At 47.3% G+C, this 17,352-nt stretch overlaps 1 protein-coding gene across 2 annotated transcripts in view; it reads left to right on the top strand.

Moving 5' to 3' along the window:
* The first annotated feature begins 9,150 nt into the window (after positions 1–9,150).
* The window catches only part of FSCN1 (fascin actin-bundling protein 1), a 140,779-nt gene continuing 132,577 nt past the window's right edge, over positions 9,151–17,352 (top strand). For both annotated transcript variants that reach the window (XM_040440676.1, XM_040440675.1), the window contains exon 1: positions 9,151–10,042. In XM_040440676.1, coding sequence (XP_040296610.1) covers positions 9,238–10,042 — 805 coding nt within the window. In that variant the 5' untranslated portion in view covers positions 9,151–9,237. The remainder of the gene's footprint in view (positions 10,043–17,352) is intronic.

Here is a 17,352-nt window from a genome sequence, read left to right as displayed (position 1 = left end):
ATTTTTTATTTTTTAACCCCTCCATCCCTAATTTACTTAGCATAATGTATTAAGAATGCTATTATTTTCCATCGGGTCCCCATCCCGATCATCTCTTACCAACCATGCGTGAAAATCGCACCGCATCCGCACCTGCTTGCGATTTTAACACAGCCCCATTCACTTCTATGGGGCCTGCGTTGCGTGAAAAACGCACAATATAGAGCATGCTGCGATTTTCACACAACGCACAAGTGATGCGTGAAAATCACCGCTCATGTAGACAGTCCCATAGAAATGAATGGGTCCGGATTCAGTGCGGGTGCAATGCGTTCACTTCACGCATTACACCCACGCGGAAAACTCGCCTGTGTGAAAGAGGCCTAAGAAAGCACTTGTCGGATGTCTCCAATCTCAAACTGCTCAACATCTCTATACTATCTAGACATTTTAGAGATGTTCATCAGGGTGACCTGAAAAGCCTGAGTGTTGTGGGTATAGAAAGGGTATTTAAATGCGCGTGAGGATATTTACACTGAACACGAGAAATCCGAAGGATATGAATAATCAATATGATTTGATTTATGAGGACTGAATCACTCCCGTTTTGTTTTTTGTTGTGTTATTATTGAGTAGCATTTTGCATGCATTTTAAGAAAGCCATTGGAGGCAGTTCTAGCTTGGAGCTGATTATTATTCGGCACCTGGGTGGAGGAGTGCCTCATGGCAAGAGAGGATTTTTAAACCAGAGTATGTGATAACACAATGTGGTCATGATTAAGACGTAGTCGAAACGCGTAGATCTTGCCTGTCTGGTCAGCCTATACAGGGCCGTTTCTTAGACCGGGCGGGCCGGGTGGCCGCTCGGGGCGCTGTCAGAAGGGGGGCGCCGGCAGGTCACAGCAGGAGATAAGCGCTGCGCTTCCATTGTGGAACGCTCGCTCATCTCCAGAGTCATCTGTATCACCGTCCCCGGGACGGCGATACAAATGTCTGAGCTGCGGCAGGGGAGGGAGAGGTTGTTATGGATGATGTAGCAGAAAACAAGAAGTTACAAATAAGGATCCGACTGGCTTGATCCAAAACTAAGGAACAAAAGGGTAAGCCCTATTAAAGCCCTGAAGCTCTCCCTGTCTTCCCAGCCCATGCAAAGATCTCAATGATAGAAGGTTGCATGTCCACGTACCTAGACTGAGTGACTCCTGCAAACCCTATAAAAGTGAGGGGACACGACCACCGGCTCCCTGCACTTAATACGGAGGGAGTCAGGGTCACCTAGAATCAAGCCAACAGGAAAACAACAAATACAGACATAGACTTATCTGAAGAAGCAGCTGTAGCAACTCCAAGCAGAGAACACAATCCAGGAAGTAGTATAAACCGCAAAGTGAGGCAGTATGGGAGGATATATATAGGGAGGCAATCACTGCTAATAGATGACAGCTGGGAGAGGGAGGAGAGATGTCAAAGCGAAAGCAAAACAAAAGAACATCATACAGGAGGTACTGAAGAACGTCTATCAGAACTTCTCAGAGATCTGTCGGTGACAGAGGTGTGTCCCCTCCCTGTTCCTCTGATAGGCTGCCGGCCTAGTGCTGGCAGCCTATCAGAGGCCGCTGTAGGCCTGAGCCAGCGAGGGACACAGGCCAGAAGAGGCCTGCATCACATCGCTGGAGGAGGTAAGCATAAGTTTATTTTTATTTTATATATATATGTACAAATTACAATACTGCCACATAAGGGGGGCTGCTGGCACAGACATAAGGGGGACTACTGGCACATGATAGGGGGACTACTGGCACATAAGGGGGGCTACTGGCACATAAGGGGGGCTACTGGCACATAAGGGGGGCTACTGGCACATAAAGAGGCTACTGGCACATAAGGAGGGCTACTGGCACACGATAGGAGGCTACGGGCACATGATAGGAGGCTACGGGCACATAAAGGGGGCTACTCTGGCACTTGATAGGGGGGCTACTGGCACATGATGGGGGGGCGACTGGCACATGATAGGGGGGGCGACTGGCACATGATAGGGGGGGCACTCTGGCTACTGGCACATGATGGTGGGGGGGCTCTTATTACTGGCACATGATTGGGGGGCATCTATGGGGGCTCTTATTAATGGCACATGATTTGGGGCATCTATGGGGCACATCTTACTGTCACATGATGGGGGCCATCTATTGGGGCACTTATTACTGGCACATTATTGGGTGGCACTATAGGGGCATCTACTGAGGCTAAAAAGAAGGGGTATTTTATATGTGGGGCTCTGTATAGGGGCATTTTATACTGGGACACATTATGGTGGGTACTATGGGGAAGGGGGGAGAGGAGCACTATGGGGTCATCTACGGGGACACTGAGAAGGGGTATTTTATATTGTCACATTACGGGAACATTAGCTCAACTGGGGGCATTACAAGGGGGTATGTTTTGCACATTATAAGGAGAATTATTTCTACTGGGGGGGCATTATGGTGGGCTTTATTACTCCCCAATGGTATGACCCCCTAGTAGCAGCACCAGCCTCTCTCTGCTCTGCTATCCCTTTGCCCTTTCTCCAAATCCCTATTATGAAATCTTTCTCATTAGGATAAAACACATCAGCTCCACCGAGCCCCCGGCCAAAGTGTTGAAGTGGTGTCCGAGATCCCCAAGGGCCAAGCCAAGTAATTGCAAGTTTTCATGTGGAGTATGTTTATGTTATGCACATATAGCCTACACTGTGCCACACAATATACAGTATACCTCTACACTGTGTAGGGGTTATACTGTTTATTGTACAGCATGGCACAGAGGTTATATTGTCCGGCATGGTGTAACCTCCATATATTTTATGCACAGTATACAGTAATCCGCCTTGCCATCTATGCTTTGAATCTGGTTTTATATGTTACTTGGTTTTTGTACATTTACTTGCGTGTGCTAGTTGAGACCTGCTGTGATTGGGTTTTAGTTAGTTATTAAATGCTAACATGACAGTTTTTTGGTTTTGCACAATATTGATGATTGTATTTCATGACTACTCTTCTAAGGCCTCTTTCACACGGGCGTCATGTTTTTGGCCTGGATAAGATGCGGGTGCGTTGCAGGAAAATGCGCAATTTTTTCGCGTGAGTGCAAAACATTGTAATGCGTTTTTCACACGTGTGAGAAAAATCGGCATGTTTGGTACCCAAACCCGAACTTCTTGACAGAAGTTCAGGTTTGGGTTAGGTGTTGTGTAGATTGTATTATTTTCCCTTATAACATGGTTATAAAAGGGAAAATAATAGCATTCTTAATACAGAATGCATAGTACAATAGGGCTGGAGGGGTTAAAAAAATAAAAAAATAAAATTTAACACCTTAATCCACTTGCTCGCGCAGCCCGGCTTCTCTTCTGTCTTCTTCTTTGAGGAATAGGACCTTTTATGACGTCACTGCGCTCATCACACGGTCCATCATATGATCCATCACCATGGTGATGGATCAAGTGACGGACCGTGTGATGAGCACAGTGACGTCCTCAAAGGTCCTCTTCCTGTGCACAGCCAAGATGAAGACAGAAGAGAAGCCGGGCTGTGCGCGCAAGTTGATTAAGGTGAGTTAAATTATTTATTTCTTTTTTTTAACCCCTCCAGCCCTATTGTACTATGCATTCTGTATTAAGAATGCTATTATTACTACTTTGAATAGAAGGGTGAGATCTGCGGTAAAACCTCATGTAATCTGCACCAAAATCAGCAATTAGAAATTGCGAATTTGGGTGCACAAATGCACATAAATCAGCATAGAAATTTGTGCGGATCTTATGTGCGTTCACCAGCACTCGTGTGCAGGTGGCCTTAGAGGACAGGAGGCAGGGCCCAGGGAGCGCTCAATATGCAGTTTAGGGCTCATTCATACATGTGTATGCTCCGTGCCCGTATTGCAGACTGCAAACAGTGGGTCCCCAATAACGGGCATCGGCCGTGTGCACTCAATTACAGATGCGGACCCGCTGACTTGAATGGCATACCTCCCAACCGTCCCGGATCCGGTAGGACAGTCCCGGATTTCAGTGGCTGTCCCACTGTCCCAGTACAGGGGAGCTATGTCCCACTTTCTGGCAGCTGTTTCTGTGTCTATAGGAAGCAGAGACAGTTGCCTGTATTATGATGAAGCAGAGAGCCTGCATCAGCTCTCTGCTTCATCATATCTACACCCTGCCGGCTCTCCACACCTCTGGTCTGAGGAGGAAGGGTTGTCGGGGCAGCTGGCAGTCAGCCTCGGCTCCACCTCCTTCACAGACTAGAGCAGTGGTTCTCAACCTTTCTAAAGCCGTGACCCCTTAATACAGTTCCTCATGTTGTGGTGACCCCCTACCATTACATTTTTTTTCCTTGCTACGTCATAACTAATTTTGCTACTGTTAATGTAAATATCTGATATGCAGGATGTATTTTTATTGCTACAAATTGAACATAATTAAAGCAGAGTAATTAATCACAAAGACATCCACAGATCCCCCCTAAACAGTGCCATCCACAGATCCCCCCTAAACAGTGCCATCCACAGATCCCCCCTAAACAGTGCCATCCACAGATCTCCCCACTAAACAGTGCCATCCACAGATCCCCCCTCCCCTAAACAGTGCCATCCACAGATCCCCCTCCCCTAAACAGTGCCATCCACAGATCTCCCCCCTAAACAGTGCCATCCACAGATCTCCCCCCTAAACAGTGCCATCCACAGATCCCCCCTAAACAGTGCCATCCACAGATCCCCCCTAAACAGTGCCATCCACAGATCCCCCCTAAACAGTGCCATCCACAGATCCCCCCTAAACAGTGCCATCCACAGATCCCCCTCCCCTAAACAGTGCCATCCACAGATCTCCCCACTAAACAGTGCCATCCACAGATCCCCCCTCCCCTAAACAGTGCCATCCACAGATCTCCCCCCTAAACAGTGCCATCCACAGATCTCCCCCCTAAACAGTGCCATCCACAGATCCCCCCTAAACAGTGCCATCCACAGATCCCCCCTAAACAGTGCCATCCACAGATCCCCCCTAAACAGTGCCATCCACAGATCCCCCCTAAACAGTGCCATCCACAGATCCCCCCTCCCCTAAACAGTGCCATCCACAGATCTCCCCACTAAACAGTGCCATCCACAGATCCCCCCTCCCCTAAACAGTGCCATCCACAGATCCCCCCTCCCCTAAACAGTGCCATCCACAGATCCCCCTCCCCTAAACAGTGCCATCCACAGATCCCCCTCCCCTAAACAGTGCCATCCACAGATCTCCCCCCTAAACAGTGCCATCCACAGATCTCCCCCCTAAACAGTGCCATCCACAGATCCCCCCTAAACAGTGCCATCCACAGATCCCCCCTAAACAGTAGGGATCGACCGATTATCGGTTTGGCCGATATTATCGGCCGATATTGAGGATTTTGAACGTTATCGGTATCGGCATCTATTTTGCCGATATTCCGATAACGTATTGGGAACACAGATCGCGCTGCTCTCAGCGCGTTCTGTGTTCCCTCCGCAGCACAGGGGAGAAGGAAGCAGTGTCTCCTCCCCCTGTGCTGCTGCTGCCGCCGCCGCCAATGACAGGACGGAAGACAAGAGGAGGGGAGGGGCTGTGGCCGCTGCGCCACCAATGAAGATGAGTCTTTCATTAATTCAAATACAGGAGGCGGGAGCTGGCTGCAGAATCACATAGCCGGCTCCCGACCTCTATGAACGGCAGCTGCGATCCGCGGTAGTTAACCTCTTAGGTGCCGCGGATCGCAGCTACCGCTCATAGAGGTCGGGAGCCGGCTATGTGATTCTGCAGCCAGCTCCCGCCTCCTGTATGTGAATGAGAGAGGTATCTTCATTGGTGGCGCAGTGCGCCCCCCCCCCCCTCAAGCCCCCTAGTATTAATCATTGGTGGCGCAGTGCGCCCCCCACCCCCATCCCAATAGTAAAAACATTGGTGGCGCAGTGCGCCCCCCCCCCCTCAAGCCCCCTAGTATTAGTCATTGGTGGCGCAGTGCGCCCCCCACCCCCATCCCAATAGTAAAAACATTGGTGGCGCAGTGCGCCCCCCCCCCCCCCCCAGTTCTAATCATTGGTGGCAGTGGCCACAGGATCCCCTCTCCCCTGCTCCTCCGATCGGAGCCCCAGCAGTGTAAGCCTGGGGCTCCGATCGGTTACCATGGCAGCCAGGACGCTATTGAAGCCCTGGCTGCCATAGTCAGCTCCATGCTGCTGTGTGCACAAAGCACAGAGCAGCAGGGAGAGTGTGAGATCCTATTCACTCTGATAGAGATCTATCAGGGTGAATGGGACAAGGGTTCTAGTCCCTAAGGTGGCTAAAAGTTAGTAAAAAAAAAAAAAACACAAAAATATTAAGTATAAATGAAAAAGATTTACAAAAAAAATAAAATAATAATACACGTTAACAATAAACATTAATTTTCAGCAGATTTGTGTAGGAAATTTTTTTTTTCCTCAAAAATAAAAATACCCAGAATATCGGTATAAATTATCGGCTATCGGCCTGAAAGTTGACAAATTATCGGTATCGGTATCGGCCCTAAAAAATCAATATCGGTCGATCCCTACTAAACAGTGCCATCCCCAGATCCCCCCTCCCCTAAACAGTGCCATGATGGCACTGTTTAGGGGAGGGGGGATCTGTGGATGGCACTCTTTAGGGGGGGGATCTGTGGATGGCACTCTTTAGGGGGGGGATCTGTGGATGGCACTGTTTAGGGGGGGGGGATCTGTGGATGGCACTGTTTAGGGGAGGAGGGATCTGTGGATGGCACTGTAGGCGGATCTGTGGATGGCACTGCCATCCACAGATCCCCCTACAGTGCCATCCACAGATCTCCCTCCCCGACGCTCACAGCAGTATATTTATTAACTAATCAGTAACTACTTTAACTTTAATCATTGCTCATTGCTGAGCTCTTTACTTGGATTATAATTTATTTGGATATGGGATATCTTACTTTGTCTTAGCTCCGGTAATAGCAGGCAGTGCGGGGGGCGGCGCTCACTCACTGACGTCACGCGCCTGTGCCGCCTAGTGGGAGGAGCAGGCGCGTGACGTCAGTGAGTGAGCGCCGCCCCCCGCACTGCCTGCTATTACCGGAGCTAAGACAAAGTAAGATATCCCATATCCAAATAAATTATAATCCAAGTAAAGAGCTCAGCAATGAGCAATGATTAAAGTTAAAGTAGTTACTGATTAGTTAATAAATATACTGCTGTGAGCGGAGTGGCCCTGTATATTCTAACCCCCAGGCAAGCGTCCCTGTCACCATGGGAACGCCTGAGGGTTAGAATATACCATCAGATTTGAGTTTTTACGATCTCACTGAGCTCGTAAAACTCAGATCCAATGGTATATTCTAACCCCCAGGCAAGCGTCCCCGTCACCATGGGAACGCCTGGGGGTTAGAATATACCATCGGATCTTCTGAGTTACTCAGCCGCAAAACAAGCACCGGCTCTGCTTGGCCCCGGGCCAGCTCGGGGCCCCAACCAGCTCGGGGCCCCAAGCAATTGCTTGTTTTGCCTGTCTGTTAGCGACGGGCCTGGACCCACAATAGGAAGCCTCAGACGACCCCCCGGAAAGGGCCGATCGACCCCCAAAGGGGTCGCGACCCCTAGGTTGAGAACCGCTGGACTAGAGGAAGAAGGCAAGTACGCAGGAAGAAGGCAAGTACGCAGTGTTTATTTTTTTTACTTTCTGTGAGGGGCACAATGTGAGCATATTACTGGGGGCACATAACTGGACATATTACTGGGGGGGCACAATGTGGGCAAATTACTGGGGGGGCACAATGTGGGCAAATTACTGGGGGGGCACAATGTGGGCAAATTACTGGGGGGGCACAATGTGGGCAAATTACTGGGGGCACAATGTGGGCAAATTACCGGGGGCACAATGTGGGCATATTACCGGGGGCACAATGTGGGCATATTACTGGGGGCACAATGTGGGCATATTACTGGGGGCACAATGTGGGCATATTACTGGGGGCACAATGTGGGCATATTACTGGGGGCACAATGTGGGCATATTACTGGGGGCACAAAGTGGGCATATTACTGGGGGCACAAAGTGGGCATATTACTGGGGGCACAAAGTGGGCATATTACTGGGGGCACAAAGTGGGCATATTACTGGGGGCACAAAGTGGGCATATTACTGGGGGCACAATGTGGGCATATTACTGGGGGGCACAATGTGGGCATATTACTGGGGGGCACAATGTGGGCATATTACTGGGGGGCACAATGTGGGCATATTACTGGGGGGCACAATGTGGACAAATTCATTTGGGTACAATGTGGGCATATTACTGGGGGACACAATGTGGGCATAAATACTGTGCGGTGGCATGAAGGGGGAATAATTATTATGTGGTCCATAGCACGGACACAGGGCACACATGCTCGTGTGCATGAGCCTTTACTCACCGCTCCCATGACCACTTCCACCCGTGCAGAAGCTACCTGCAGGCTCGGACTGGCCCACAGGGGTACAGGGGAATCCCCCGGTGGGCCTCTGAGCAAGGTCTCCCACCCCCTGCACAAGTGGCACATAACACATTAGATTTAGTACACTACATACATATATTCAATGTACAGCACCTCAACCAGCTTATGTTCATATAAAAAAACTTGTTAGATTATTTATTATATTTGAATGTATCCATACGGTGGGCCCCCAAAATAAATTTTACTGGTGGTCCCTAGGTACCCCAGTCCGACACTGGCTACCTGTGTCCTCACCGCATACAGCATCAGGACATAGTGTGTGTAGGGAGGTGTCTGGCAGCCCCATTCCACCATCCTGCCCCAAGTGTCTTCGTTTTTGAAAAGCAAAATACTGGATTGCAATTAAAACATGGTCTAAAATAAGTGCCCCATTTTTAAAACCAGACAAGCTGTTGACATTCTAGGGGGCTGAATACTGAGTCAGATACAGCTCAGCAGGACACAGTAGATCACAGGTATATAAAGCATGGCTTTTGGATTTGGTTATAGGAAGCTTTGTCTCCAGAATCTCAGCCGCTCTCACAGGATACAGCTGCAGTGCACTAGGACATCCGATTTCCATTGTGCTGTAGTCTCCTCCCTTCCCCCCCCAAGATTTGAGGTATCCGCCTCTAGTAGTGAGGTAATAGAGTGTTTAAATGCTGCAGACGCCAACTGGACAGCAGCACAGCGGCTCTCTCTCTCTCTTAGTAAATAACGGTTCACCCCAAGTCCATGATGAGTGGCTCCGGATCCCTGCAGCTCGGGCTCATTAACTGCAACAATAAATATCTCACTGCCGAGATGTTCGGCTTCAAGATTAACGCCTCAGCTTCCAGCCTTAAGAAGAAACAAGTGTGGCTGCTGGAACCCGTGGGTGAAGAGGCAGTGCTGCTGCGGAGCCACTTAGGCCGATACCTCTCCGCGGACAAGGACGGACGCGTATCCGGCGAGACCGAAGCCCCCGACTCGGAGTGCCGCTTCCTAGTAAGCGCACAGGGTGATGGCCGTTGGGTGCTGCAGTCTGAGGTGTACGGCCGATACCTAGGCGGTTCGGAAGACCGAATCAGCTGCTTCTCGCCCTCTATATCATCAGCCGAGAAATGGGCTGTTCATCTGGCCATGCACCCCCAGGTGACTATATTTAGTGTGACTCGCAAAAGATACGCTCGCTTGGGGGGCAGTGGGGAAGAACTGTCGGTAGAGCGGGATGTGCCCTGGGGTCTAGACTCCCTCATCACGCTCCTCTTCCAGGAGAACCGCTACAGCATCCAGACCCCTGACCACCGCCTATTGGCTATGGACGGAAGTCTGAGCAGTGAGCCGGGGCCCGACACCAAATACACGCTGGACATTTCGGCGGGGAAAGTTGCCTTCAGGGCTAGGGATGGCCGCTATTTAACCCCCTCCGGACCAAGCGGCACGTTGAAAGCCGGTAAGAACAGCAAGGTTGGCAGGGATGAGTTGTTCGTATTGGAGAGGAGCTGCCCGCAAGTCGTGCTCACAGCTGGCAACGGGCGGAACGTTTCCACCCGGCAAGGTGAGTGAAAAGATCCTGTAACGGCATAGCATGTGGCCGCATCATCCCGTTATCTGCTGCATGTTATGAGCCTGATGCGGTGCGGAGAGTGTGCTCAGGCTTTCCTCTGCTAAGGTCTAGTACCATCAGTGATCTCCTCTGTGGAGAATGGAGTCTTTGTCTGCTGTTGCTCCCCACCCATAATAAGCCCATGAAAAGGGCTGACCAAATCCAGAGGTACCCTGCCTGCCTCCCTCCCAACTGCTGATCAGTCACATATGATGAGGGCGCTGTCTCATTCTCGGGACTCCTAGCTGTCTGAATTTTTCCTGAAATGCAGTGAACCGATGTGGCTACTTTCACACTAGCATTTTGGCTTTCCGTTTGAGAGATCCGTTCAGGGCTCTCACAAACTGTCCAAAACGGATCAGTTTTGCCCTAATGCATTCTGAATGGATAAAGATATGCTCACAATGCATCAGTTTTCCTCCGTTCAGTCACCATTCCGCTCTGGAGGCGGACACCAAAATGCTGCCTGACAAAGTGGAGCCAAACGGATGTCAATGAGGACGAATCCATTTTCTCTGGCACAATAGAAAATGGATCCATCCCCCATTGATTTTCAATGGTGTTCAAGACGGATCTGTCATGGCTATAGAAGACATAATACAACTGGATCCGTTCATGACGGATGCATGTGGTTGTACTGTAATGGAAGGTTTTTTGCATAGCCATGACGGATCCGCAAAAAACGCTAGTGTGAAAGCCTAACAGCTGTTAGAAAGGGGTACATTAGTGTAAAAAAAACAAACCTCAAACTTCATCACTGGATGCAACAGTATCTACAATACATCATCACGCCGGGGGCACAGGTCCTGTCCTGGGCAACCAGTGTGGAGCGAGTGTCACTGAGCGTTCAACTGCGTTTTTTTTCACAGCTTTTAAAAATGTGAGCAAAATTGTTGAAAAATGGCCCTTAAAAAAGGAGTGGAAAAAATGGATGTTAAAAACAGTCTTGTGAATGTTTAGAATTTTAAAATGCACCAAACTTATACATTGTGCAAATCGTAGCAATGCAGAATTCCCCCGTCCATATATCTCGGTGGCGTATTAGCACTTGTCTCATGCTTTTAGCAGGGAAAACGGCAGCATCCGCATAGCCCTAGGGGTACTTTGATATTGGTTGTTAAACCCTGAGGGACAGGTTTTAGGTTTCATTCTTTTACAAACCAATAGGATGAGACCATGCATTTTATTTTTTGCTGGAAGTTATTGATCCCCACATCCTGCTGAGTCACTAGCATATGATCAATGTCTATTAGCTCCAGGGGGATTCTCTTTAACCCCTTAAGCCCTATTTCACCTTAAGGACTTGGCCATTTTTTGCAAATCTGACCAGTGTCACTTTAAGTGCTGATAACTTTAAAACGCTTCGACTTATCCAGGCCGTTCTGAGATTTTTTTTCGTCACATATTGTACTTCATGACACTGCTAAAATTGGGTCAAAAAAGTTAATTTTTTTGCATAAAAAAATACCATATTTACCAAAAATTTGGAAAAATTTGCAAATTTCAAAGTTTCAGTTTCTCTACTTCTGTAATACACAGTAATACCCCCAAAAATTGTGATGACTTTACATTCCCCATATGTCTACTTCATGTTTGTAGCATTTTGGGATTGATATTTTATTTTTTGGGGATGTTACAAGGCTTAGAAGTTTAGAAGCAAATCTTGAAATTTTTCAGAAATTTACAAAAACCTAATTTTTAGGGACCACTACAGGTCTGAAGTCACTTTGCGAGGCTTACATAATAGAAACCGCCCAAAAATGACCCCATTCTATAAACTACACCCCTCAAGGTATTCAAAACTGATTTTACAAACTTCGTTAACCCTTTAGGTGTTGCACAAGAGTTATTGGTAAATGGGGATGAAATTTGAGAATTTCATTTTTTTGCCTAATTTTCCATTTTAACCCATTTTTTCCACTAACAAAGCAAGGGTTAACAGCCAAACAAGACTATCTTTATTGCCCTGATTCTGTAGTTTACATAAACACCCCATATGTGTTCGTAAACCGCTGTACGGGCACACAGCAGGGTGCAGAAGGAAAGGAATGCCATACGGTTTTTGGAAGGCAGATTTTGCTGGACTGGTTTTTTTTGACACAATGTCCCATTTGAAGCCCCCCTGATGCACCCCTAGAGTAGAAACTCCATAAAAGTGACCCCATCTAAGAAACTACACCCCTCAAGGTATTCAAAACTGATTTTACAAACTTTGTTAACCCTTTAGGTGTTGCACAAGATTTAATGGAAAATAGAGATACAATTTCAAAATTTCACTTTTTTGGCAGATTTTCCATTTTAATATTTTTTTTCCAGTTACAAAGCAAGGGTTAACAGCCAAACAAAACTCATTATTTATGGCCCTGATTCTGTAGTTTACAGAAACACCCCATATGTGTTCGTAAACCGCTGTACGGGCACACGGCATGGCGCAGAGTGAAAGGAATGCCATACGGTTTTTGGAAGGCAGATTTTGCTGGACTGGTTTTTTTGACACCATGTCCCATTTGAAGCCCCCCTGATGCACCCCTAGAGTAGAAACTCCAAAAAAGTGACCCCATTTTAGAAAGTACGGAATAGGGTGGCAGCTTTGTTGGTACTAGTTTAGGGTACATATGATTTTTGGTTGCTCTATATTACACTTTTTGTGCGGCAAGGTAACAAGAAATAACTTTTTTGGCACGTTTTTTTTTTGTTATTTACAACATTCATCTGACAGGTTAGATCATGTGGTAATTTTATAGAGCAGGTTGTCGCGGACGCGGCGATACCTAATATGTATACAATTTTTTTTTATTTATGGAAGTTTTATACAATAACTTCATTTTTAAAACCAAAAAAAGTTTGTCTCCATAGTCTACGAGCCATAGTTTTTTCAGTTTTTGGGCGATTATCTTAAGTAGGGTCTCATTTTTTGCGGGATGAGATGACTGTTTGGCACTATTTTGGGGTGCATATGACTTTTTGATTGCTTGCTATTACACTTTTTGTGACGTAAGATGACAAAAAATGGCTTTTTTTACACCGTTTTTATTTTATATTTTTTACGGTGGTCACCTGAGGGGTTAGATCATGTGATATTTTTATAGAGCTGGTCGATACGGACGCGGCGATACCTAATATGTATACTTTATTTTTATTTATGTAAGTTTTACACAATGATTTCATTTTTGAAACAAAAAAAATCATGTTTTAGTGTTTCTTTAGTCTGAGAGCCATAGTTTTTTTCAGTTTTTGGGCGATTATCTTGGGTAGGGTATGATTTTTGCGGGATGAGATGACGGTTTGATTGGTACTATTTTGGCGTACATGTGACTTTTTTGATCACTTTTATTACCTTTTTTGGGAAGTAAGGTGGGCAAAATTTCAATTTTCTCATAGTTTTTATTATTTATTTTTTTTGGTGTTCACCGTGCGAGGAAAGTAACATGACTATTTTATAGATCAGGTCGTTAGGGATGCGGCGATACCTAATATGTGTAGTGTATTTTATTTTTTTAATTTTTATTCAGTGATGAATGTTTGTTTTTTTATCTTAACTTTTTTTACTTTTTTTTTTCATTTTTTTTTTGACCCAGACCCACTTGGTTCTTGAAGATCCAGTGGGTCTGATGTCTGTATAATACAGTACAGTACAATATATATTGTACTGAACTGTATTTTACTTACACTTTGTCTGAACAGATCTATGCTTTTAGCACAGATCTGTTCAGCACCATGGACAGCAGGACGCCTGAGCAGGCGTCCTGTTGCCATGGGAACCTTCCCCGTCTGCCACAACTTCGCAGACGGGGAAGGGTAAGCACAGGGCTGAGGGGGGGCTGTCGGGGGGGCTCTCTCCCTCTCCATCGGGGGGCTGCAAAGGCACAGCAGCCCCCCGATGGTGAGGGAGGGAGCTCCCTGACCGATGACAGTTAACTTTTTCCATACCGCGGTCCGTACGGACCGCGGTATGGAAAGGGTTAAACGGCTGACATTGCACAGATGTCAGCCGTTTATACCAGGGTGCCAGCAATGTGCTGGCACCCTGGTATACCCACTAGAAGCCAACGATCATTCATGGGGAGGCGGGCGGGGGATCGCGATCCCGCCTGCCGCACCGCCCGCCTCCCGCAACGCCCCCACCGCATGCGACACCCCCTTGCACCACCCGCCGGCATCAAATCGTGCAGGGGTGCAGGGGGGGGGTGAAAAATATTCATTTTAGGCACTCAAAAGTTTCTGATCCCCGCGGTCAGGGACCGCGGGGATCAGAAACTGCAAAAAGCGCAGCAAACCGCAGGTCTGAATTGACCTGCGGTTTGCTGCGATCGCAGACACGGGGGGGGGGGGGGGGGGGGTCACATGACCCCCCCCCTGGCGTTGTCACAGGATGCCGGCTGAATAATTTCAGCCGAAATCCCGTTCTGATTAACCCCTGGGGCGCCGGAATACTGATTTCAAGTTAGGACGTACCGGTACGCCCTGAGTCCTTAAAGGGGTTTTCCCACTTTGCTAAATCAGCTTCACCTGCAGCCAGCTCTGCTGGTACTTCCTGGTTTTCTGCAGCTAAGGCTGGGCGGGCGGGCTTAGGCAGCTAGAGTGAAGGCCGGCCACACCTCCTTATGACATCACACTGAGCACTGAGTTCTTACGTGCTCGTTCATGTGAAGAGTAGGACTCATCAGTATGCAGTGTCTGTGAGGGGAATGGTCACTCAGAGCCATGTGAAGTGAGCTCAGTGTACAGTTTTACACATAAAATCTCTGTCTGATCTTTTACAAACCCATTCTGTGCATCAAAAACTATAATTCCATATTATACATTAGCCCAAAAGCTTGACCGACCCCCACCCCCCAGCACTGATGCAGATTTGTTTCCATTACAGCTGTACTCCAGTTGTGTATAAACCTCACACTATGTATCTTTATAGATGCATATACAGCTCTGCTACATCTGACTGTTTATCTCTTCAACCAGCACTGTCAGAACAGCAGCATATTCAGCTCTACTACATCTGTTTCTCTCTTCAAACAGCACTGTCAGAACACCCGCATATTCAGCTCTGCTACATCTGTCTATCTCTTCAACCAGCACTGTCAGAACAGCTGCATATTCAGCTCTACTACATCTGTTTCTCTTTTGCCAGCATTGATGCTGACCTGCCACATATACAGAGCTGCTACATCTGTTTTTCTATTCAACCAGCACTGTGTCAGAACAGCCGCATATTCAGCTCTGCTTCATCAACATATAATATAGTTGCCCCCAGTGTCCAAAGATATAATATAGTTGCCCCCATTGTGCATAAAATTCATATAGTTGCCCCCATTGTGCATAAAACTCATAGTTTGCCCCAGTGCCCATAGATATAATATAGTTGCCCCCAGTGTGCATACATATAATATAGTTGCCCCCAGTGTCCATAGATATAATAAAGTTGCCCCCATTGTGCATAAAATTCATATAGTTGCCCCCATTGTGCATAAAACTCATAGTTTGCCCCAGTGCCCATAGATATAATATAGTTGCCCCCATTGTACATAAAATATAGTTGCCCCCAGTGACCATAGCTATAATATAGTTGCCCCCAGTGCCCATCGATATAATATAGTTGCCCCCAGTTTACATAGATATAATATAGTTGCCCCCATTGTACATAGCTATAATATAGTTGCCCCCAGTGTCCATAGCTATAATATAGTTGCCCCCAGTGACCATAGCTATAATATAGTTGCCCCCAGTGACCATAGCTATAATATAGTTGCCCCCAGTGACCATAGCTATAATATAGTTGCCCCCAGTGACCATAGCTATAATATAGTTGCCCCCAGTGACCATAGCTATAATATAGTTGCCCCCAGTGACCATAGCTATAATATAGTTGCCCCCAGTGACCATAGCTATAATATAGTTGCCCCCAGTGACCATAGCTATAATATAGTTGCCCCCAGTGCCCATCGCTATAATATAGTTGCCCCCAGTTTACATAGATATAATATAGTTGCCCCCATTGTACATAAAATAAATATAGTTGCCCCCAGTGTCCATAGTTATAATATAGTTGCCCCCATTGTGCATAAAATTGATATAGTTGCCCCCAGTGTGAATAGAGATAATATAGTTGCCCAAAGTTCTATATATAAATATGCCCCCATTGAATTCACTATGAACCCCCTCTATTGCAGAGTTCAATAATCGTTGGTCTATTAGTGGGCCATTAGATATTATACTTACAGTATCCTCCGACGTCAGTCCGCCCACTCCGCTGACTCGCCCGAACTGTTCGGATGGCCGCGCATGCGCAGCTCTATCTAAGACGCGGTGGATATACTGCGCATGCGCGGTCGTGCGCGTTCATGTAATGGAGAGGCCGGCCGAGTATTTCTTTGCCTGTAGTGCGCAGGCGCGGCGAAACGATGCGGCCGGCGAAAAGCCGGCCGTATCCATGGGACACCAGGGTAAACAGCTTCTAATAGAAGCCGTTTGCAGAAGATTGAAGCATTTTTTTTAATGACATAGATAGGAATAAATGTTCATTGGGGAAAGTAAATTGGGTTAAACAGATTTAATGAAGTGGGACAACCCCTTTAAGGACTCGGGAAATAGGGCGTACCGATACGCCCTGCGTCCTTAAGGGGTTAAAGGGAATCTGTCACCTGGTTTGAACATCTTAAGGTGTTACTGCCATGTACAATAAAATACCGTATTTTTCCCTTTATAAGACGCACCTGATGATAAGACGCACCTAGGTTTTTGAGGAGGAAAATAAGAAAAAAATATTTTGAACCAAAAGGAGTGCTTTTGGTAGCTTTTGAACTAATGGTGGTCTGTGGATGACGCACTGTTATGGGGGGATCTGTGGATGACGCACTGTTATGGGGGGATCTGTGGATGACGCACTGTTATGGGGGGATCTGTGGATGACGCACTGTTATGGGGGGATCTGTGGATGATGCACTGTTATGGGAGGGATCTGTGGATGACGCACTGTTATGGGGGGGATCTGTGGATGACGCACTGTTATGGGGGGGATCTGTGGATGACGCACTGTTATGGGGGGGGATCTGTGGATGACGCACTGTTATGGGGGGGGATCTGTGGATGACGCACTGTTATGGGGGGATCTGTGGATGACGCACTGTTATGGGGGGATCTGTGGATGACGCACTGTTATGGGGGGATCTGTGGATGACGCACTGTTATGGGGGGATCTGTGGATGACGCACTGTTATGGGGGGATCTGTGGATGACGCACTGTTATGGGGGGATCTGTGGATGAC

Source organism: Bufo bufo, chromosome 7, assembly GCF_905171765.1.
Source record: "Bufo bufo chromosome 7, aBufBuf1.1, whole genome shotgun sequence".
In the NCBI taxonomy this organism is placed as follows: Eukaryota; Metazoa; Chordata; class Amphibia; order Anura; family Bufonidae; genus Bufo; species Bufo bufo.
Note: the sequence above shows the minus strand (reverse complement) of the source record. Positions and strands in the feature narration are given on the sequence as shown.